The following is a 24,282-nucleotide window of genomic DNA, read 5'->3' as shown; positions in this document are numbered from 1 at the left end:
AACAGTTAGGAGAAAGAAAAGGAGAAATGCAAGCATATAAGGCAGATCAGGAGATATACAAGCATGCAAATATTTATCACTGATGTTTTATGGTTCTCTTAAAAAGTAAGATAAAGGCCCAGCACTGTCTCCCTGTGAGCCCATCTATTGAAGTGGATGCTCCGTAGCAATAAAAAGCTTCCTTAAGATGAAGGTCAATGTCACCTTTATTACTCTACCCTCTTCCAAGCACTGAGGACATTGCAGTCCTTTTTTTAGCAGAGACATAATGCAGTGGTATGTATTAGGCTGGAGCTAGACAACACAGCACCAACAGTGATCTGAGTGATGATCTCTCTTTCAAAGGTGCTGTCAACTCTAAGACACAGCATGGTTTGTTCCCAGTTTCAGCTTCTGAAAGGCATCCTTTGGGACAGCTCATAGTCTCCAGCAGATCAAGGCAAGGCTCCATGTTTACGGCCTACTTCAATGAAGGCCTCCACACACTGATCAATATCCTCTTCGCTGTGAACAGCTGAGATCTGTACGCGGATACGGGCTTTTCCCTTGGGCACCACAGGGTAGCTGAACCCAATGACGTAGATGCCTGTCAGATGAGAAACAGGGAGACGGATAAGGATAGCAAAGGCAGCAAATTAACCTCACAAGCAAATCTATTGTGACAACAATCTATTTTATATAATACCCTGCTGTTTGGAACTCAAACTTTTTACCAGGTGGCACACAAAAAGTGTATCAATTAAATAAGCATATAGCAAATACATGATTTAAGAAAACAATAACATTAAAATATCAATATCCATCACTGTGACTAACAGATAATATATGTGAGCAAGCTGGCATGCAACTATTTACTAACCCACACAATTTTGGGGGATTTAGTTGTCAGGCTGACCTACGGAAGCACCTAATCCCTTTTGACCAGGATTAAGCATTTATCCTGAGCAATGCTATAAAGTCAGGCAATTTATATCAATGGACTGGTAAAATTCCACCTATATTATGCACATATTTCTGTACAGCAGCACATCCAATACTGCCAGTTCACATAGAGGAAGCAGATTAAGGATCAGCAGTCTCTGAATCTCATATTCGTGTTTGTTTGTGCTTCATTGAGAGTTGTGAAGCTCCACATGCAGAATATTTTTGTACTCCACGAAAGCTTATGCCATAATATATTTATGATTTACGATATAAAACCTATATTTGTGGTTCCTTATTTCATGTGTTTTGGGGAAAAGCCACACACCCCCGCTTTAGAAACTGCAGCAGGGCTCCCAACCCCATTTAGTCTTGCCAGACAGAGAAAATAAAGACGTCCACAAGGTGGCAGCATTCAAGTTAGCAAGAAAGGAGTTCGCTTCTCTCACATAATGCAGGCGACAGCTCCTGCGGGCAGACCAAAAGGGAAGGAAGGCCAAAAGAGCAGTTGCAAGGGGTGAACGTCTCCCGTTACTGATTTGAACTAGTTGGCCTCTTCTTTGGTTGTTGGGAGGGATGGGGAAGAAATTCAATTTGGTTCATATTTAAAGCCAAATTTATCAAATTTGCACTTTCTGAAACAATATGAAAACCAAAAAAACAGCCACCCTTCAAAATTCATACTTATCTGAGTTTTGCGATGCAGTTCTTCAACCAGCAAGGTTTACAGAAATGCATATATTCTTCATCCTTGGGTCCTCAGATGTTGTTGGACTACAATTCCCATCAACCCCAGCTAGTTCAGCCAATGGCCAAGGATGACGGGAGTTGTAGTCCAGCAACATCTAAGGACCCAAGGTTGATGAATAATAATAATAATAATAATAATAATAATAATAATAATATGAACAGTGTATCAGGGGAAAGTGGGCATAAGCATGAATACATTAGTGAAAATAACACACAAAAATGCATTATATGACGAGAAAAGGCTTGCAAAAAATATGTATGCTAGTCAACATGACATACAATCATGTGTTTAGTAGGCAAAATTTGCATGAAAATGCTGAACAATTTTTGAAAGGATTTTTTTTAAAAAATGCTGCAGAACTGAATTTAAGATTGGAAAAATGAGAAACCAAGAGAACAAAAATGGACAGATGCTTCCATCCCTAGTCGCAGGCTTCCAGTACTCTTTAGTACTGCTAATAAAATAATGTGTAATTGGAGAGGTGCAGCCCAGGATCTCTTCCAGTGTCACCGAATGTGCACCTCTTAGAACCTGTAGGAGAACAAAGCATGTCTTAGGCCAGCTTTGGATTGTTGTTACCAAGAGCACAAGGTGTGTGCCTCTACCAGCCTTGCACTTACAGGCTGGTTTTCTGGAGACAATGCTGCCCTCTGCAGAGCTGTCAGGGAAACTCCTATTAGAATATGCAATCCTGGCTTTGCTCCAGGTCAAATGAACTGGTGCTTAGAACTTGGGTATTATTAAAACCAAAGCAGAAAGGCATTGATTGGGGATGTCACTCGATCAAGGAAATCTGTGTTGATTAGCCTTCAGAGGAGTTTTTAAAAGGTAGTTCTGAATCAAGGAGCACACTTTGTTTTTGGATGCATAGCAAGCATCATTTTAGAAAAAGGCACTGCCACTTAAGTGAAAGAAAAGCAAAAAGGTTTCCTAAGATAGTGCTTGCTATTTGGAGTTTTTATTATAAGTACCTGTACTAAAAATAATAGTATTTTGCTGTACAGCTAGCCTAAGCCATCTTTTCAGCAGATAGATCAAACATTTTTTGAATTGGATCAAACAAATTTGATTCAATACTGCAGCCCTATGGTGTCCCTGTCAGTTAGTGCTGGGCTTGCTAGCTTTTTCCTGACAATGCCTCTGTGACTTAACACCTGCATGTCAAGCAGAAGTTCAGCAAATGGTTTGCCCATCCTCATATATTCAACATAGGGTTGAGGGAGAAGAGGGTGCATTGAATTTCTGCCTGTCCCACTCCCATAGTAACCCTCAGGACAGGAAGAAAGAAGAAAACTGAGCAAGTAGTGACAGGCCAGGCCACATGTAGAGAAGCCCTACCTCTTTCCATTTTTGCCATACCAGCAATCAAACTCCAATAAATAAACCGAGCGGCAGCAACATATAGTGGTAGCCAGACTGTGGCTCATGCCTACTGGTATATCAAGGGTGAAAACAAAGATCTATAGGTTTAAATCAAATTCCCATTTTGTGTATCATAACATCCTCAGCTGGTACAAGACATGGAAGGTAGGGATCTGAAGCTAGAGTCAGAGCTTGGAAAAGTTACTTTTTTAAACTACAACTCCCATCAGCCCCAGCCAGCCTGGCCACTAGATTGGGCTGATGGGAGTTGTAGTTCAAAAAAGTAACTTTTCCAAGCTCTGGCCTGCCATATCTTAACCAACAACAGTATCTACATTATTAAATACCTTTTTCACAAGAAACACACTGGTGTGGCATAATGCACAATATATATATAAAAACCAACCAATTTTGTGTTCCCTATGAAATGCAAAACATGATTCATGTTTAACTTATGAAGATGCACTAGATTTCCTAAATCAGAAATTAACTTATCAGGTTTTTCTTCTTCTCCTTGAAGGCTGCCAGAGAGTTCTCCTCACTCACTTCACTGACTTATCTGGTGTTCAGGACTGGCATCACACCTCATGGGAATGGAAGGGGACGCACCCTGATTGGAACAGCTTCCAAGCAAAGGAAGAGCCAGCTCAGTTTTTCCCCAAACTCAAAAGCTCTTCAAACCACCCTAGGGTTGATTGGGCAGTGGCACCTGAAGATATCACAGGCTATACAAACCTCCCCCTGTCCCACAAAGGTTACCTCTCTTCAGCATGTCATCAGCCATCAACGACGCTAACCGAGCATCACCCAGCATCACAGGACAAATAGGGTGGTTATTGCCTGAAATGGTGAATCCAGCTGCCGCCATCTTGCTTCGGAATCTACAAGGAAGAGGAAAGGTTTCAACGTGGGACCTGCTTTGCTCTACGCTCAAAGGCCTGGCCCCTCTAAAAAACACTCCCTCCATCTCCCATTTAGGTGCGTGGAAAGGATTGTGTTCTGTTTTACTGGTGCCACAGAGACACCTCTGACAGCAGAAAACATCACTTCCTCCAAGAACAAAATCAGGTGCTGAGTTCCAACAGCTATACAGTCAAAACGGGGCCAGTGAGAAATGAGAGGGAGATCTCAACAGACTTGGAGGAGCCCAAGTTTAGTAGAAATACAAAAAGTACTTGTGGGGAAAAAAAACCTAATTAAGCAAATCTCCCCAGGACAGTCCAATGATGCTAGAGAATGCTCAGTGGCCGCAGAATGCCGAGTGGCAGTGAGGGGAGGGGAAAACAGGAAAACTAGGGGTGGATAATGGAGTATCCAAGGCAAGGGCATAGCAAGCTGAAAACTTAATAGGAGGACCCTGCACGGCAACATTTTGCTGCAGGTTCCACTTGTACAAGCTGAGCAACTTTTGCTAGCTTGCTTAATTTGCAGATGTTTCACTAAACTTTCTTGCATTTTTTAGCTTTTAGCAAGGACTGGGGTGATGCCAGGTTATGAACAGAAAACATGTAACATATTGGGGTGCAGGGAGAAAGGAACACGCTTCATAAGGAAAAGCCAGGAGACTCTTGGCCCAGTAGGGCTTGCCCTCATGCAATTTCTTCTTATTTATTGTACTTTTCCCCGGGATGGGGGCATACACATATTGCATCCTCAGCTTTCACCTGCCTTCCCATGAACAATGCCATCCTTTTCTCATAGAGACTGAGGAATTCATTTGGCTGTGGTTAGGCTACTTCTGGCGGACAAAATTCCAGTTGGCCATTGTCAGAGGCGATATGACTGAGTTGCTTTTGATGGAAATTGCAGGTGGGGAGAGTGCTGCTGTGCTGAAGTCCTGCTTGCAGCTTCCCAAAGGCATCTAACTGTCCACTGTGATAATAGAGTGCTGGACTAGATAGGCCATTGGTCTGATCCAGCTGGGCTTTTCTTATATTGTTTAGATACCAAAGCTGAGTTACTCTATACACTTGGCTTCAACGGCTGGCTGCCCTGGAACTGCAGAGTGAAGGGAAGCACACACTAGTTCCCTGGCTGATGGATGGGACCAAAGCAGGAATGAGGAGCCTCTGGACTGCCAGATGTATGTATGGACTCCTATTGGAAGGGCAGGATATAAATCTAATAAAATATATTTGCTCTCTCACCTGCCCTTCACCATAAGGTCTGAGGATGGGTTACAACAAAACAATGATACAATTCAAAACCAGATAATCCCAGTACTTATCACAACACCAAAAATACAGCTTAAATACAGAGAATGAAAGACATACATTTCTGATCTATCTCAAACTGTATGGGTAAAGAAGTGCATCTTCAGTGCAAGATGAAAGCTGTACAATGAGGATGCTAGATGCACATCTAAAAGGAGGGAATTCCACAATTTGGGGGCTGCCTCAGACAATGCCCTCTCCTGGGCCACCCCCCCGTTCCAAACTTCTGGGGGCAGGAGAACTACCAAGAAAGCCTCCTCTGCTGATCTTAAGATCCAAGAGGGTCTCTAAAGAAGAAAACGATTTTTCAGATATTTGAGGGCTAAGTCATTCAGGGATCCAATTGTTGTTGGACTCCAGCTCCCATCAGCCCTAGCCAGCTTGGCCAGGGATCAGGAATGATGAGAGATGGAGTCCAAAAACATCTGGAGGGACACAGGGGTGTGTCTCAGGGGTATACTCATCCGGGGTCTCAGACCCCTCACTTTTTTGGGAGCAGCGTCCCTATGTCTTCAGCATCCTATGAGCCAATCAGCATGAAAGGGGAGTGTGGTGGCAACCGATAAGAGTCCTCTAATGTGTTTCCTTGTGCTTTCCTGTAGGTTGGAGCCAAGCAGAGTGAAAGGAGGTGACTTAGCTGCTGAGAAGACTCATCTTAGTAGCTAACACTCTCCTCGTTTGTGCTTATTGGCTCCTAGGGGTGTCTGTTGTTGTGGGAGAAGGCATTAACAAGGTCCTTGTTCACAACCCCCGCAACAAAGAAGGGAGGGGTGTGTGTGAGTGTGACTAACATGAAGGAACCCTGCATTTCTGAATATGCCACAACACTACTACACAAGATCCCCCATCCTTAGACTGAGGGCTGCTGAATTGTGTGGGGATTTGAGACTGTTATTTTTATGGCGATCGTAAGCCATGTTCAGGATCATTTGATCAAAAGGCGGGATATACATCTTTGAGATAAATAATATCCTCCCCTTACTGTTTAGTCTTTGCAGCCATGGACTGCGCAATGGCATTGCTCTCCATGAGCAGATCCAAAGCCTTGGAGGCACAGCCCACAACAGCAGGAGGCAAACTATTGGAAAAGAGGTAAGGGCGAGAACGTTGACGCAGAAGGTCAATGAGTGCTTTGGGGCCAGTTGTGTAGCCACCTGCAAAGAGAAGGCAAGGAGGTTAGCTCAAGACCCTGAAGAGCTATCATAAATGACGAGTAGGCTGTGTTCTTCTTGGGGACTCATATGTTGTGCATGTCTGCTCAACCCAATAGCTTCATGTCTTAGAGCAGGGTTTCCCAAACCTCTGAGTTCATTGACCCCTTACATTTATTAATCATCCATCACCATTACCAGGAATCACAAAATATTGTATTGTATAAAAGTATTGGACTCAGATGCAGAGGTTCCTCCCTGGGAAGGGAGATGAACTCTGTACACACCCATGCCCTGCCTTTCTGAGTCTTGTAGTTCCTAATTACAATTTTCACACTGTACCTCAAACATTTTTAATTCTAGGCCCTTTTCAACCCCTGTTCAATTCCTAGGTCTTTATTCAACCTCTTGCACAGTCCCATCGATGGCAGGGTGTCAATATTGACTGCTATGGGAAGCCCTCCTCTAGAGGGATCCCTCCCTACACCCTCGCATGATCCTGTGAAAGGCAGGTCAAGGGCAGATACTCAGAAGAGAACCACAGTTCCTTTCAGGTAGGGGTGCAGAGAGAGACATAAATGGACACAGCCAAGGATGAGACTCTTATTGGTACAGAGTAGGCTACATTCCAGCCACAAAAAGCAGTTTTCTACATACGCACCTACCTTCCATCCTCCATCCAAGGAAGCAAGAGGCTAAATTACCACAGTTCAAGGACACATTCTGCCAGGCAAAGGCACTGGAGGAGGGCACAGAACAGGGCCAATGAGGAGCATGGCCTGGAGAGGAGTGGTCTGATGAGGGGCGTGGCCTCGGGGAAGTTCTGAGGTCAGACAGAGAGGCCTGGAGGGCTGCATTTAGACCCTGGAGATTCCCCACCTATGCTTTAAGGCATCGGGTGCTGCCCCAGCTAAAGGCAGGAGAGCTGAGTGGAAGGAGGCTTTGCTGTCCCAGCTCTCTAACTTTTCCACTTGACGGGGCCTCACCCAACCCAGTTCTCTTGACTTTATTCCCTTTCCATGTCCCATCTTCAGCAATGTTCACTGTGTCCAGCCTCCCTGGCTTTAGCCATAGACTGGATACCCATATTGTCTCTCAAACTGTTTCCATGGAAAAGGGGGCAGGGCAGAGAAGAGAGAAAGAATCTTGAGTAGCGGGAGCTCTGGAGAACTGATGATGTGAGCTGTCCTGAGTTTATGGAGACAAGCAAGGCATAAGTTATGCTCCTAAAATTATATATATATATTTCCCCTACGTTTCTAATTAGGATAACACTAGTTAGCAACTGCACCTGCTGCTCCCCCAAGTGCCTTCCCAAGTGTTGAGTTGATTACAGTGACTTGATCCATCACTCCCAACAGTTCATCAGTGCCCCTGTAAGGAGGAAATAACTGTTATTAGCTTAGGCGCCAGCATACTGCCATTTTGCCTGTTCCTAAAGCTGGGAGAACTGTTGTCCTCTAGGTGTTGCTTATCCACCATTCTTGCATCCCAAAGAACTTCAGATTTTCTAGCAGCGCAGTTTGAAAAACCACTACACTCTCCTGCAGTTGGCAATAAACCACTGAAGCTTGGGAATCTCTACTCAGAAAACTCCTCACAAGCATCAAGACATCTGCCAGCTTCACATGTCATGTACGCGCTGCGTGGGGGTGCAAGGAGCCCAGCTGCTCCCACTCTGCTCTTCACTTGCAGCAGGCAGGTAAATCAGGAAAGGTATAGTGCTACATCCAAACCCAGAGTCCTGGTTTGCAGTGGTGGCTCAAGCCCATTGGGACTGGTAGGGCAGAAAGCAGGGAGACCAATAGAAGGTGGAGCCAGAGCCAATGACATGGACCGCCTTCAAGTCGATCCCGACTTATGGCTACCCTATGAATAGGGATTTCATGGTAAGCGGTATTCAGAGGGGGATTACCATTGCCTCCCGCTGAGGCTAGTCCTCCCCAGCTGGCTAGGGCCTGCTCAGCTTGCCACAGCTGCACAAGCCAGCCCCTTCCTTGTCCACAACTGCCAGCTGCGGGGAAACTGGGCTCCTTGGGACTATGCAGCTTGCCCACGGCTGCACAGGTGGCAGGGCACATAACCCCTGAGCCACTCCCTGTGGGGTGATCTTTAGCTGGCCCTTGACACCCAGGAGACACGAGCAGGGATTTGTACTCACAGACTCTGGACTCCCAGCCAGGCTCTCCTCCCCACTGTGCTATACCAGCTGTCCAGAGCCAATGACAGGCAAGCCAACTAGTTTTGATTTTGTCTGCTCCCTCCGAGTCCTACAACGGCAACACTAAGACCAAGGAGGAGGAAGCTAGCAGCCAGCACCATTAGCCCTGCTAAAACCCATAGCAGCAAAGAATGTAACAAAGGCAAATAATCCAATTTCTTACCGTCCATTGGGCCCAAGAAACCCAGTGGCATGACATTCATCAATAAAAACAATGGCTTTGTACTTCTCAGACAGGCTACAGATTTCTTTTAAGGGGGCAATGTCCCCGTCCATGGAGAAAGCGCCATCAGTAGCCACCATCCGCAGACGATATTTCTTTGCGGAAGAGAAAGTGAGGAAAGGACAGCAAGTAAGAAGAAGAACCTGAGAAAACTGCTCGTGGGGAGGAAGGGGAGGTGGGCACTTTGAAAAGCAGTGATCTCATCTTGCTTTGAAGCAACAGCACCAACTTACTTGCGCATCCTGCAACTTGGCTTCCAGGTCCTGCATGTCCATGTGCTTGTAGCGATATTTATTAGCCTTACAGAGCCGGATCCCATCAATGATAGAGGCATGATTCAGTTCATCTGAAATTATTGCATCTTCAGGGGTCAGTAGCGCCTGTAGGTACCAAAAAGCAAAGACAATAGTTACAGCAAGCATCATAGGACACAGTCTTATACCGAGTCAAACACACTGGTCCATATAGCTCAGTATTTTCTACACTGACTGGCAGCAACTCTCCAGATTTTGGATGGGAAGTTTGTGCCAGCCCTACTGGAAGATGCTGGGGATTGAACGTGGGACCTTCTGCATGCAAGGCAGATGCTCTACCACTGAGCTATGACCCTTCCTCTCTTTACTATGCATCATTTTAACAACTAATGTTTCATTCTCTCCTGAAACAGGCAACTCTATAGACTAGCCAAAAGATAAAACCACAGCAGTCTTGTGTCATTTTGCTATCCCACTACAGGTGAGAGTTAAGTTAACAATGTTTGTGTTATCAATTACGGCTATTGTGAATGGTCTGTGCCCTTATTTGTATACACAGAATTTTTAATACAGCAGTGGCTAAATTGTAGCTCTTCAGATGTTATTGGACTCCACCTCCCATCAGCACTAGCCAGCATGCGATGTTGGGACTTGTAGTCCATCAACATCTGAAGAGCCACAGGTTCCCCAACTCTGCTTAAACATAATGGTCACATTGCTATATTTTTTGCATGTTATTTCCATCTGACCTCACTATCACATCGTGTGTGTGTACGTGAACTTGAGGATAACACTTCATGCACCTTATGAAGCACATTCTGGTACACAAATGCTTATGTCATAATACATTTGTTCATTTTTAAGTGGTTGCTGTTTTTGCTGCAACAGATTAGCATGGCTACCTTTCTGGAAATATATTGTTTTGGGATTTTGTCACTTTCTACAGACCATTCCTAACATTGCTGCCCTGGGCTCCTGCCAGGAAGAAGGGCTGGATATAAATCAAATAATAAATAAACATCCCCCCACCCTCCAGCTCCCTATACATGAAGTGCTATGAACCTCAAAGATTCCAGCATTGGCATCAAAGCAGCTGGCATAGAGAATGGCATCTTCTCTCTGATGGAAATGAGCAATCTTCTCCTCTAGGTCCTTGTGTATACTCTAAAGAATTGGAAAGCAGACAAGAGAAAGCACAAGGAGTTCCTACTATGAGATTCACGAACAAATGTTAACAACAACAACAGTTAATGTTACAGCCAGACATTCTAGCTCATTTATCTAAAAGTATATAATCACTATCTGTCAAGATAGGCTGAAGCTCAAACCAGGGATCTCTTTGCCTGTGTGAACATACTCCTTATGGCAGAGATGGAGATCCTGTGGCCCACCAGATGGTTTTAGACTCCAGCCCCAACCAGCATAGCCAAAGACCAGAGATTATGAAGATCCTAGTTCAGAAACATCAAGAGAGCTACAGGTCCTCATCCCTACTTTATGGAGACACTCAAGGCTACAGAGTGAAAGAAGTGGCAATATATTCCTAAATCCCAGACTGGCTTTGCCCTACTTTCAGCCCAGTGGTTTCTCTTGACCCAGCTAGGAATATTTCCAGGCAAGGCCTGGATCTGCCCCTGAACAGGAGTCTACAGTGCCCTGTCTGCTTACTGTTTCCTGCTCCTTGGAGAGATTATTTGGTTCTTATCTTGGCCCTCTTCAACTCTGGATGCAATTAGGTAATTTTAGACTGTGGTCTTCATGGCCTTGTGGGAGGGGAAGGGGACTCTTTCAATAGTAACATGCCTTATTGCACTTACTTGAAAATGTGGTAAACCAGTCCTGCTGCACCCAGAGGCCCTTCTGCTCATTCTCCTGAGCAGGGCCCTGAACTTTTGCCCCAACATCCTGTCCTGATGGCACCACTGGACACAACTCTCCCCAATGATGGCTGTTCTAGCCTCTGCAATATAACTTTTGCTTTTGTTGTCCATAGTGCTCATCACATTGATTTGGTCTGCAATTTTAGACCTTGGCTTGTAACGGACTCTTAGTACTGACCATCCCATGAATCTCCCTCAACATTTCAACTCTGGTTCCAGTTCTGATAAGATTTGCACTTCAGTCCTATTAACCTCTGCATAACCATGTCCATACCTTTATTCTGGAGTATCTACCTTGACTGAAAATATGCATATGGGAAAGGCTATAACCTCCCACAACCAAATCAGTCCCGGTATTCTTGGCAGAAACATCTAGATGACTGTGGAAACACTAACAAGACCATAAGAACCGCCCTGCTGTATCAGGCCAAAGACCCATCTAAGCCAGCACCCTGTTTTCCAACAGTGGCTAACCTGAACCCTATGCGATGCCCACAAGCAGGACTTGGGTGCAGCATCACTCTCACAACTTCTTGATTCTCAGCAACTGGTATATAGAGGCATATTGCCTCTGACAAGATAACAAGAATTTTAATGTATAAATGTAAAAGTAAAAGAAAAAATCAAGGCCAGTTCAGATACAGTAATACCTCAGCTAAGGAATCCTCCAGGAACAAAGCTCCTTTTAAGGCAGGCTTTTGTTAAAGGTCAAACTGACCAGCTTTGCTATGGATACTTTCAGGCCTGTGCCTTTCCTTTAAGGTGAAACTGACCAGCTTGTATCTTTGCTTTACTATAGATAAAATTTCAAGACTGTGCCTTTGCTTTAAGATGAAACTGATCAACCTGTGCCTTGGCATTACAGAGATCTCTTGCTTTCTCCCAGGGCTGGGGAGGGAAGGATCCAATACAATTCAGAGGAGGAGAAGGAGGGGAGAGGGAAGGAGGGGAAGTGGGTGGGTGCCGGGTAGGTACCCTTTAAAGCACCTGTTGAAGCTGCCCCCACCATCAATCAACAGGAGAAGGAACCTATCCCTATTCTTTCCATGTTATTCCTACCTCTGGTAGGAAAGTTTCTGTTAAAGAAGTAATGTCCAAGAACGCATCTACTTTGTTAACTGAGGTGTTACTGTACTGATAAGTCTGGCAACTCTGATGCCCTGTGTGGTTTCTTGCAGAATATTATACATAATGCACAAATTCCATCTAAATGTGCTTATTCTGTGTCATTTGTACTACTGTTGAAAGGATTTCAACATTTCCTTCATGCAGAACTTTGAATATTCTTTTTTTTTTTTAATGCAAAGCCCTTTGCTTTGGAATTATGACTGGCTGTAAAATAATTTAAAAAGCAATAACAGAGTTTTTCCTTGCTTGCTAAAATGTTTTCTTGTTTTAATCAAGAAGCTAGCCCCCAGGGCAATTACTTAAAGAAGAAGAGTCACATTATCAGGTGTTTGCACTACAAATACAGTTAGGTCTTTTCAACACTCTGGTTCATTCCTACTTGTGTTCCACAAATGAAACGGACAGAACTGAGGCCAGCTCCATAGTTCTCCAGGGCATCCAGTCCAGAACGGATCACTTTGGGATGACTGGAGAGTCCTAGGTAATTGTTGGCACAGAAATTCAGGATATCTGCAACAGCAAAAACAAAAAGCTAGCAGGAAGAAATGAGCAATGTGCACGTAGTCCAGCTGTATTCATCTTCTTAAGTAATTGTGTATTTCTCACTTTGATTCAAAAATAGAAAGCTGACTTATACCAAATCAGGTTATTTAGCCCACTATTATTTTTTATGAATAGCAATAACTCTTCAAGATCTCCAGCAGATGTCTTTCCTACCACTCACTATCTGATCCTTTTAACTGGAGATGTTGGTGGTTTAAACTGGGACCTTTCACATGCAAACCATGTGCTCCACCACTGAGCCAGTCTTCAACAATCTGGTGCCCTCTCAATGCTTTGGACTACAACTCTCATCATCTCTCACCATTAGCTCTTCTGGTTGGGGCTGATGGGAGTTGTATTCCAGAAGCCTCTGGAAGGTACCAGGTTGGGGAAGACTGCACTAAGTAATAGTATCTCTCCAGTAGTTGGAGCTAGGGCTGCAAGTTTTTTAAAAAATTATTTTAGACAATTTCAGTATTTGGGTGGAGCCCAGGACAGGTTAGGGAACAAGATCTGGTAGTGTTAACAACAGAAGGCTTCTGTTTGATCCTGTGGCTGATGCTGGCAGATATGGTTGGTTGAGTTTTGTTTAGGTTGTAGGGTGGAGGGAATGAGCTGTAGAGCAATGGTTCCCAAACTTTTTTCCACCTTGGACCACTTGAAAATTCCTGATTATCTTGGTGGACCACTTAATAATTTTCTGCCTGTTGTAGTACTTGTAATGCACTAGATTCCACAGAATTCAAACTGTAATACAACAAAGTATAAGAAATAAAATAAGCAATAAAAATACAATTAAAAATCAATATTATTTAATGTGGACATGCCACAGACCACCTGAAAGAAGCTCACAAACCACTGGTGGTCCATGGACCACAATTTGGGAACCACTGAGATAGAGGTAAGTAGGAAGGGTAAAGTGATTGCCAAGTCGCAATATTGCTATGCCATGCCCCCCCTTTCCCCAGCTTAAGGAAATTTGGGGTGGGGAGGGATGGCGATTGAGAAGGCACATACATGTACCCTGCAACTTCCCAAACAGAAGCATGTGAATTATGCACTGGAGCAGAGCTCAATTAAGTGTCCCCCCTCCCAGTTGGCATGTGCATGGGCTGCATTCAAGCAAGTAGAGCAGGAGTCAGGAGCCCGTAGACTACAACTCCCATCAGCTCCAGCCAGCATGGCTAACAGTCAAGAATTATGGGAATTGTAGTCCAACCGCATCTGGAGGGCCACAGGTTCCTAACTCCTGCTGTACATGCTTAAACTGCAGCCCTTGCACATGACAAACTAACTGAAAATGATGCAGCTTTTTCTCAAAAATGGCAGCTTAACTCAAAAGAAGTTTATCAATGAGTCCAACATTCTAGCCTTTGCACAAAAAGATCTGGCAACTTGTGAGAAGGCAAAAAAATAAAAAATAGAACTGGCTATGCTGGTTTCCCCCCTGTTTGTTTACAGCTCTACCTGGAACCAGGTCAACTAAGGAGGACTCCACGTCTTGAAGGGCTAAAACACACACCAATAGTACCGACCACAGGGTCAGAACTATGAAAATATTCTAGCTAATTAAGATTCTACTAAACATAAACTTCTACTGGCTATATCACATATTAAATATAATCTTACAATTGTGGTTCATTTTTTTAATAATAAATGATTATATTATCTATATAATATGTTGGTCAGTGACGCAGGCTGTGAGACTCACAGACAAGGTTTTTAGCAGAGAGAGAGAAACCTGAAGCAGAGGGGTTAAGCTGTGAGAACAGAGTGCCAGACAATCAAGGTCAGTGGCTGGCTGAAAGTGTGATAAGGTGCGAAACTGACAGGAACTCAGAGTGGGGGAAGAAATGTCAATGGAGAGAGCTGTGTCTAATGTCTTTGCCTAGTAAAGACTCTTACAAGAAACTTGCCTGGCCTGTCTTATTCCTGTTCTAAACGGCTCTTGGATTCAAACAACGTTTGACCTATTCACGCACTCGCCAACAGGGGTTATGGGCCCAGCTTATCAGGCGTGGTAGCGGGTTCAAGAGCCGGTGAAGTGGTGTTGTTGCAGAGAGAAAAAAAAAGCGCAAGTAAGAGGCAAGTAAGAGTGGGCAACATGGCTGTAAATCTATTATCCGGGATGCCGATGGAGAGGCTGAATGCTGTAAATTACTCCAGCTGGAAGTGGAGAATGAGAGCAGTTCTGATTAAAGAGGATTTGAATGATGTCGTGGAAAACCCCCCTCCGGCAGCTCCTTCAGCAGCGTGGCTGAAGAAAGACGAGAAAGCGAAGGCTTTTATTACTCTGGGGCTATCAGATTCACAACTGTTGCAGGTGAGTAATGAGCCGACAGCTAATCAGATGTGGGAAAAGTTAAGAGCCGCGCATGTACAGCAAACTGCAGGAAGCAGGCTGTGTTTAGCACGGAAGCTATATCAGAAGCGTTTTACAGATGATGTGACTATGGAAGAGCATTTGGCTGAGTTTCGTAGATTAAATGCTGAGCTGCAAGATCGAGGCGTGCATCATAATGACCTACAGATGGTTTATCTCCTGTTATCTTCATTTGATCAAAAATGGGACGTGCTGGTCTCTGGCCTGGAAACCCAACCTGACGGGAATCTGACTTTGGACTTTGTGGAACAGAAACTTCAACAAGAGTGGAATAGGAGACAAGAGAACAAGAAAATAGAATTAAAAGAGACTGTGACTGAGACTGTGTCTGTACAACACCAAAATCAAAGAAGCAGGGAAGAGACTAAAATATGTTATTTTTGTGGATCACGTGGGCATATACAGAGACATTGTTTAAAGAAGAGGAATTACAGAGGCTTTGAAAGTCAGAGAACAAGCGTGAACTTTGTTTCTAAGGAGAGCAATAAACTGATTAACTCTAAATGGCTTCTTGACAGTGGAGCGTCTAATTGCCTAATCACAGACTCTAGTTTATTTTTCACTTCAAAGCCGACGCAGGAGAAGCTTTATCTGGCTGACGGATCGACTCAGGACGCGACTGCCAGAGGAACGCTGAAGATGGGTAATTTGGGAATTTTAACAGATGTATTATTGATTTCTGGTTTAAAATATAACATTCTATCAGTGAGAAAATTGGCTCAAATAGGTTGCAAAGTTACATTTGAAGGGGATAGATGTTTTGTAAGAAAAGATGGTGAAATATGCATGCAAGGGAAATTACAGAACAAAATGTTTATGATTGAGTGCAAGCTTCATAAACACATGTGTGCTTGGATAGCAGTAAATAAAGAGAAACATGATAATTGTGTCCATGAATGGCACAGAAAACTGGCACACGCACATTTCCAAAAAATACAAAACACCCCAAAGCATAGTCAAGATTTGAAGTTAACACACTGTGAGCATGTGGATGAGTGTGAGGTATGCTATAAAACAAAAATGACAGTGAATCCAGTAAATAAGAGCTGTGAAAGCACGACTACTGAACCCTATCAGCTCATACATGTGGATTTGGCTGGACCTTTTCAGTGCTCAAAAGGAGGAGCAAGGTTTTATTTAGTGATTGTGGATGATTTCTCCAGATTTACACATGTGTTCTTATTGAAAAAGAAAAGTGATGCAGAAGAGAAATTAAAGGCATTCATACAGAGAACAGAAACACAACATGGGGTTGTTATCAAGAATATCAGATCAGATAGAGGAGGTGAATTTACCAGTAATTCATTTCAAACATATTTGGAAAAGAAGGGGATAATTCAAAGTCTCACTGCTCCCTTCAGCCCATCCTCCAACGGAACAGCAGAGAGGAGGAACCGGTCATTGCAGGATTCATTGAGAGCAATGCTAGCAGATGCTGATATGAATAACACTTATTGGGGTGAATGTATTCTGTACACTGTTTATATTCAGAACCGCCTAATGCACAGAACAATAGGCATGTCTCCCTATGAGAAACTGACTGGAAGAAAACCCAGGGTGAAACACATAGAACGTTTTGGGGCAAAATGCTGGGTACATGTTGCAAAACAGTCAAAAGCTCAGGCAGGACGCATTTTGGGATTTCAGAATTCATATTATAGAGTTTGGTTGCCTGAGAAACAACAAGTGGTGTTAAGCAGAAACATAAAGGTGATAGATAAACCTTGGAGAGACAGTCAAACAGTGATCCTAGATAGTGAAAGCAAACAGGAAGCTGCGGATGTTCCTTTTGGACAACAAATTCCATTAAAAACTGCATTAACAGATTTAATACACAGTGGCAAACGTACTGTTAAAAGGCTGAGAAGTGAAGACATGGTAACACATGATACAGAAATGCCAAGTACTAGTGGTGCAGGTCCGAATAAAATTGAAAGTGAAGAAGAAATGGAAATAGATAATGTCAGGAAATCAGAGAGAAAAATGAAAGGTCAACCTCCTCAGAGATTTGCATTTAATGTTACACAACAGAATAATGAAACAGATGAATTTCCAGTAGAATGAGAAAAAGAGGGACCAATAGATAAAGAAACAATGGATCTAATGTGGAAGTTTTGTGTTGAAGAATGAAATATAAGTGTATTATCAAATAAAAGTGAACAAACATGAATCTGTGAAACTTGTGTAAATAAAGAATAAAGAGAAACTGAACTGAACTGAAAATGTAAATGTAAACTGTAAGAAATCAAACCATGTACTAAAATGTATTGTAATGAAAAAGTTAATGTTGTAGAAATGTAATAATTGTAACATGAAGTTTTGTAGTCTGTAAGTCTCAGGTGGGGGCTGTTGGTCAGTGACGCAGGCTGTGAGACTCACAGACAAGGTTTTTAGCAGAGAGAGAGAAACCTGAAGCAGAGGGGTTAAGCTGTGAGAACAGAGTGCCAGACAATCAAGGTCAGTGGCTGGCTGAAAGTGTGATAAGGTGGGAAACTGGCAGGAACTCAGAGTGGGGGAAGAAATGTCAATGGAGAGAGCTGTGTCTAATGTCTTTGCCTAGTAAAGACTCTTACAAGAAACTTGCCTGGCCTGTCTTATTCCTGTTCCAAACGGCTCTTGGATTCAAACAACGTTTGACCTATTCACGCACTCGCCAACATAATAAGCTAGACAAAAGTTTTAAGCTTTCATCTTAAAACAATTTAAAGAATAGGTGTCAGTTAAAAGCTTGTTCATAAATACAAACGAGGAAGGAAAAACTAACACAGAGCCTGAAAAATGATCTTTTAAAACTGATGCTGTGGATTAAGCTTGCTTCTATATTGCTTTTCAGCTGCCTTGTGAAACTGATGGATGGCCAGATCCAACCTTTAACAGTACAGCCATCTGCTACATCAACCCTTTTAGATTTTCCTTCCTGGGCCCAAGTTCAGCAATCCATTGTTTCATATTCTCAGGGCTATGTGGATGCCCTCCCTCCTCTCAATACTAGTTACCATTGCCCAACTTCAGTCACAGCTAGATTAACAACTGAATGCATTTGCTTGTTATCATGCTGCACCTTCAATGGAAATAAATATTATGTTCTTATATTTCCTACCCTTTCCTAAGACTCAAAAGATCTTCCATGTATATGTCAGTTTCACTGCCTGCTTTCCTGGGATGTTTTAACCCCTTCAGCTACCCCTGCATACCCAAGACGATTGACCACAATGGGTTGTTTTGATTTACTGGTTATACAGCCACAAGAGTGGCTGTATACTGTAGTCAGCATGGATTCTTCGCATTCTGCAAATGTTAAAGTAAAAATACCCTACCATTTATTTTTTATTTTATTTTATTTTATTCGATTTCTATACCGCCCACAGCCAAAAGGCTCTCAGGGCGGTGCACAACAGGGAGTAAAATACAATAAAATCACAAAAACAGTAAAAGCATACATATTAAACAATTAAACAACCTGGTATACATTAAGAGCTAAAAATAGATTAAAATAATAGATTAAAATGCCTGGGAGAATAAAAAGGTTTTAACCTGGCGCCGAAAGGATAAAAGTGTAGGCGCCAGGCGCACCTCATCAAGAAAACTATTCCATAATTCGGGGGCAACCACTGAAAAGGCCCTAGATCTTGTAAAGACCCTCCAAGCTTCTCTGTGGGTCGGAATTCGGAGGAGGGCCTTTGATGTTGAACGTAGTGACCGGGTAGGTTCATATTGGGAGAGGCATTCCGCTAGGTATTGTGGTCCCACGCCGTGTAAGGCTTTATAAGTCAAAACTAGCACTTTGAATTTGGCCCGGAAACAAATAGGTAGCCAGTGCAAATGAGCCAGAACAGGTGTTATATGTGCGGACTGCCTGGTCCTTGTCAACAGTCTAGCTGCTGCGTTTTGCACTAGCTGTAGTTTCCAAACTGTCTTCAAAGGCAGCCCCACGTAGAGCACATTGCAGTAATCCAATCTAGAGGTTACCAGAGCATGCACAACTGAAGCGAGGTCGTCGCTTTCCAGATAGGGACGTAGCTGGGCTACCAACCGAAGGTGATAGAACGCATTCCGTGCCACCGAGGCCACCTGAGCCTCGAGAGACAGGAATGGATCGAAAAGAACCCCCAAGCTACGAACCTGTTCCTTCAGGGGGAGTGTAACCCCATCTAGAACAGGTTGAACATCCACCATCTGGGCAGAGAAGGCACTCACCAACAGCGTCTCAGTCTTGTCAGGATTGAGCCTCAGTTTATTAGCTCTCATCCAGTCCATTATCGCAGCCAGGCAACGGTTCAGTACGTCAACAGCCTCACCTGAGGAAGATGAGAAGGAGAAATAGAGTTGCGTGTCATCAGCATACTGGTGACAACGCACTCCAAAGCTCCTGATGACCACACCCAGCGGCTTCATGTAGATGTTAAAAAGCATAGGGGACAGAACCGATCCCTGCGGGACTCCACAATGGAGAGTCCAGGGTATCGAACAGTGTTCCCCAAGCCCTACCTTCTGGAGACGGTCCACCAAGTAGGAGCGGAGCCACTGCCAAGCAGTACCACCAACTCCCAACTCCGTGAGTCTCCCCAGAAGGATACCATGGTCGATGGTATCAAAAGCAGCTGAGAGATCAAGGAGAATCAACAGAGTAACACTCCCTCTGTCCCTCTCCCGACATAGGTCATCATACAGGGCGACCAAGGCTGATCCTTCCCATAAGCTCATTTCAAAACAAAACCTTACAAAACTTATAGTCCTGAACTCAGAAACGCTTGCTTAACAACCCTCTCAATTTTCATGGTGATACACAAAACAGTCAGAGAACAGAGTTCAAAGTGTAAAAAGAGAGAAAGGAAAACCAGACCCCTTTTGGACTTTTTTCTCTGAGAGTTGTCATAATCTGTTGAAATTCACTAACAATCAGCCATGTTCACAGAGGACCTGTCATCCTGTTACTGACCTTGCCCCATACGCTGACCTTCACCTTCTGCAGTTTAAAAGTTTTTAAAATGCCTGGCTGATTTTTAATTAATTTAAGAAATGTTGGCTTGAACTCAATGACAATGTTGGCCATGCTCAGTAAGAACCAACTGCCAGTGTTCTAAAAGCCAGACTCACAGCTGCTGGGCTTGCCTAATCAGGGGGCTATTCCTGACTTTGATTTCACTTGACACAGTCATGGCTTCCCCCAGAGAATCCTGGGAAATGTAGTTTGTGAAGGGTGCTAAGAGAAGACTACTATTCCCAACAGAGCTCCAGTGGCCAGAGTGGTTTAACCGTCAGCCGCTCTGATTGAAGCTCTGTGAATGGAACAGGGCATCTCCTAGCAACTCTTTGCACCCTTCACAAACTACACTTCCCATGATTCTTTGGGAGAAGCCATGAGTCTCTAAAGTGAAATAAAGATCTGGTGTGGATGTGGCCAGGGACAGCTTTGGTTTAAATTTGGGTGGGAGGCTACATGTGCCTGCTGTAGAATAAAAAAGTGGGGGGGGGAATGAAAAAGAATGATACTGTTCACGTTTTCCTTTTGGAAAGGAAAGGGGCTTCCCCTCTGCCCAGTGCCTACCTATCCAATCTCCTTCCCTCCCCTCCCCCTGGTCAGTTTCATCTATCCTAAGCATGATTGCACAGGAATAATTCCCACTAATCTCAAAAAGCATGCAAATACCCAAACCTGTCCTCCCCTCCTCCTCCTCCTCCTCCTCCCTCCCATCTCCTCCCTTCACCCCTCCCCCTCCCAATCCCCTCCTTCCCCTTCCCACTCCTTCTGCTTCCCTGTCCCCCTTCTTCCTTCCCTCTTCTCTCCCCTCCTACTCCTACTCCCCCATGGTCAGTTTTACCTACCCTAGCCATGATTGCACAGGAGTAAATCCCATTGACCTCAATAAGACCTGCCTTTCGCCTCTCTTCTCCTCTCCCCTTCTTCCTCCTCCCCTGCCCACTCCGGGCTTCCCTCCCCATGGTCAGTTTTACCTATGAAAGACCAACTCAAATTGTGTTTGCATTTTTACAAATGTGTAGGGTAGTACAATATCTCCGAGAGGAGGTCAGGTCTCTTGCTCCCCTGGTGCATTCACTATAGATGCCCAATTTCTCTGCTTTTTAAAGTTTGATAGAAATATCTGTTGGCTATAGGTATGTTCTTAAACCGCAAGGTTTTTTGCCAGTTAGTGAATATTATCCAGACCTGAATCTATCAAAGCCATCTTTCACCCCCCACATATATTTAGTAGATCAAATTTTTGCAAGTATATTTTGCTTCTTCATAGCTCAGTGGAATTATAGCACTCTCTGAACAAATGACATCGCTGAGCACACAAGACTTATGAGGCACTCTCCTTACAGCCAACACAGAAGTTCAACGGGTGCAGTTTTTACCCGGCACAGCAGAAAGCAGAGAGTAGGAATAAACGGACAGTTCTCCCAATGGAGGGCTGTAGAAAGTGGAGTCCCTCAAGGATCGCTATTGGGACCTGTACTTTTCAACTTGTTCATTAATGACCTAGAATTAGGAGTGAGCAGTGAAGTGGCCAAGTTTGCTGATGACACTAAATTGTTCAGGGTTGTTAAAACAAAAAGGGATTGCGAAGAGCTCCAAAAAGACCTCTCCAAACTGAGTGAATGGGCAGAAAAATGGCAAATGCAATTCAATATAAACAAGTGTAAAATTATGCATATTGGAGCAAAAAATCTTAATTTCACATATACGCTCATGGGGTCTGAACTGGCGGTGACCGACCAGGAGAGAGACCTCGGGGTTGTAGTGGACAGCACGATGAAAATGTCGACCCAGTGTGCGGCAGCTGTGAAAAAGGCAAATTCCATGCTAGCGATAATTAGGAAAGGTATTGAAAATAAAACAGCCGATATCATAATGCCGTTGTATAAATCTATGGTGCGGCCGCATTTGGAATACTGTGTACAGTTCTGGTCGCCTCATCTCAAAAAGGATATTATAGAGTTGGAAAAGGTTCAGAAGAGGGCAACCAGAATGATCAAGGGGATGGAGCGACTCCCTTATGAGGAAAGGTTGCAGCATTTGGGGCTTTTTAGTTTAGAGAAAAGGCGGGTCAGAGGAGACATGATAGAAGTGTATAAAATTATGCATGGCATTGAGAAAGTGGATAGAGAAAAGTTCTTCTCCCTCTCTCATAATACTAGAACTCGTGGACATTCAAACAAGCTGAATGTTGGAAGATTCAGGACAGACAAAAGGAAGTACTTCTTTACTCAGCGCATAGTTAAACTATGGAATTTGCTCCCACAAGATGCAGTAATGGCCACCAGCTTGGACGGCTTTAAAAGAAGATTAGACAAATTCATGGAGGACAGGGCTATCAATGGCTACTAGCCATGATGGCTGTGCTCTGCCACCCTAGTCAGAGGCAGCATGCTTCTGAAAACCAGTTGCCGGAAGCCTCAGGAGGGGAGAGTGTTCTTGCACTCGGGTCCTGCTTGCGGGCTTCCCCCAGGCACCTGGTTGGCCACTGTGAGAACAGGATGCTGGACTAGATGGGCCACTGGCCTGATCCAGCAGGCTCTTCTTATGTTATGTTCTTATGTTCTTAGGAGTTCTAACACAAGAAAGAGGACGGTGGCCACGTTCTTCCGAAGTTGTTAAGAAGAATCCACTGCATCTAGGTCAAGTCCCAACCAAAGCTCCCTCTCTCCTACCCAGGTTTCTTCCACCCGAATGTGGTCTTTTAAACTAAGCGAAAGGATCGCTTTCGTTCTGCCCTACCTACCTCGGCGGCTGCCTTCTACATGAATATGCGGCCCTTGCTTCGAAGTTATCACCCTCTCGCTCTTCCAGGTCCCCGCGCCTCGAATGCCCTCAAGCTCTTCCTCCAATAGCTGTTGCAGCTCGGCCAGTGCAGACCGTGCTCGGAAGGGGCTGCATTGCCCTAGCGGAAAGGGGGCTCTTAAAAGCCGACTGCTCCACATCCCCCCAGCTAGATCAAACTCCACGCGCAGAAAGAAGAGACTGCCTGGAACCACGCGAAAGGAGGTGTAGGCTGAGGTAGCCAATCAGGCCTCCGCAGCAGAGGCACCATTAGCAGCAGAGTTCCTTTAAAGAGACAGAGAACACTTAGACAAAGATAAGAGTTTGGCTGAGGGCGAAGCACATTGTACCATAAGGAAGCCACAGAGCAGGCTTCAGCTTACAAGATCTGAACAGGGTGGTTCATGACAGATGCTCTTGGCGGTCACTGATTCATAGGGTCGCCATAAGTCGTAATCGACTTGAAGGCACATAACAACATGTAGCTGTGCCTTTAACGGTGTCGTGTTTTTTTTTAATACAAACTACCAGCGCGGGGGGCATGATCGTGACCCTGTAGCACTAGGCTAGGGAGCTATCCCTTTATCCGCCCGCTTTAGTCCCGATCCGTATCAGCCCTCCCGGTGTAATTTATACTGCCAGGGTGGGGGGAGGGGATTCTCATTCCCTTCTATGAGAACTATTTTCCATGGGCAAATTGCAGGTATGGGGAGTCGCGATCCGGATCGGGCCTTAATTCGCATACCAGCACTGGAGCTGCATCCGCTTCGCATGCAAAGGTTTTAGGTTCAATTCCAGGTAGGTCTGGGAATGGCCCCTCTCTGAAAGCCTGGAGAGCTGCTGCCAGTCAGTGTCAACAATACTGAGCAAGATGAGACAATGCTCTGACTGCTTATAAGGCAGCTTCCTATGTTGCAGTCAACAAGAGGACCTGAGGCAGAAGAGGTGCCGAAATGATGTCTAGGAGAGGGAGGGGGCTGTTGTAAGATTGAAGAAGTTTTAGACAGGAAAGGTTTAGTGAGCAAAGCTAAAAGGATTGCTTCAGGTTGGTCAAACCTGCTGGCCAGCATCTGACAAGACGTTCCTTTTGTCAGAGATCACTGGCTGAAAATGACCAGTGGATGTGTTCTGAACGGAATGCAACCAATGACCTAGGAAGGTGGTGGGCTCTCCAACACTGGAGGCCTTCAAGAGGCAGCTGGACAACCACCTGTCGGATATGCTTTAATTTGGATTCCTGCATTGAGCAGGGGGTTGGACTTGATGGCCTTATAGGCCCCTTCCAACTCTACAGTTCTATGAAAGGCTAGGCTAGGAAATACCAGGAAGGTCCTGAAAGGGGGCATGCCTTTCTCACTCCCACCACCTGCACCTTTCACAAAGGTTGCAATCTGACACACATTTACCTAGGAGTAAGTCTCCTGAGTAGACATGTATTGGATTGCAGCCGAAATATGGTGTAATCTAGGTCTGTGAAAGAAAAGAAG

The 24,282-nt window shown here is 44.3% G+C and overlaps 1 protein-coding gene across 2 annotated transcripts; it reads right to left on the bottom strand.

Annotated features, from left to right (window-relative positions):
• Positions 1-188: 188 nt before the first annotated feature.
• On the bottom strand, positions 189-23,018 carry GCAT (glycine C-acetyltransferase). Of its 2 annotated transcripts, none has more exons than XM_061639083.1 (9): positions 22,758-23,018; positions 12,484-12,614; positions 10,159-10,260; positions 9,076-9,222; positions 8,783-8,937; positions 7,690-7,772; positions 6,230-6,401; positions 3,794-3,915; positions 189-586 (listed from the first exon to the last, which is right to left on the bottom strand). In XM_061639083.1, exons 1-9 carry the CDS (start codon positions 22,954-22,956, stop codon positions 435-437), a joined length of 1,263 nt encoding a protein of 420 aa, XP_061495067.1. In that variant the 5' UTR covers positions 22,957-23,018; the 3' UTR covers positions 189-434. The 2 variants fall into 2 exon arrangements, with proteins under 2 accessions (XP_061495067.1, XP_061495068.1); XM_061639084.1 differs by lacking the exon at positions 22,758-23,018 and adding an exon at positions 19,228-19,324 and having other exon boundaries at positions 12,484-12,636.
• Between the last annotated feature and the right edge of the window lie 1,264 nt (positions 23,019-24,282).

The sequence above is a fragment of the Rhineura floridana genome, chromosome 8, assembly GCF_030035675.1.
Source record: "Rhineura floridana isolate rRhiFlo1 chromosome 8, rRhiFlo1.hap2, whole genome shotgun sequence".
In the NCBI taxonomy this organism is placed as follows: Eukaryota; Metazoa; Chordata; class Lepidosauria; order Squamata; family Rhineuridae; genus Rhineura; species Rhineura floridana.
This window is presented reverse-complemented; position numbering and strand designations above follow the sequence as displayed.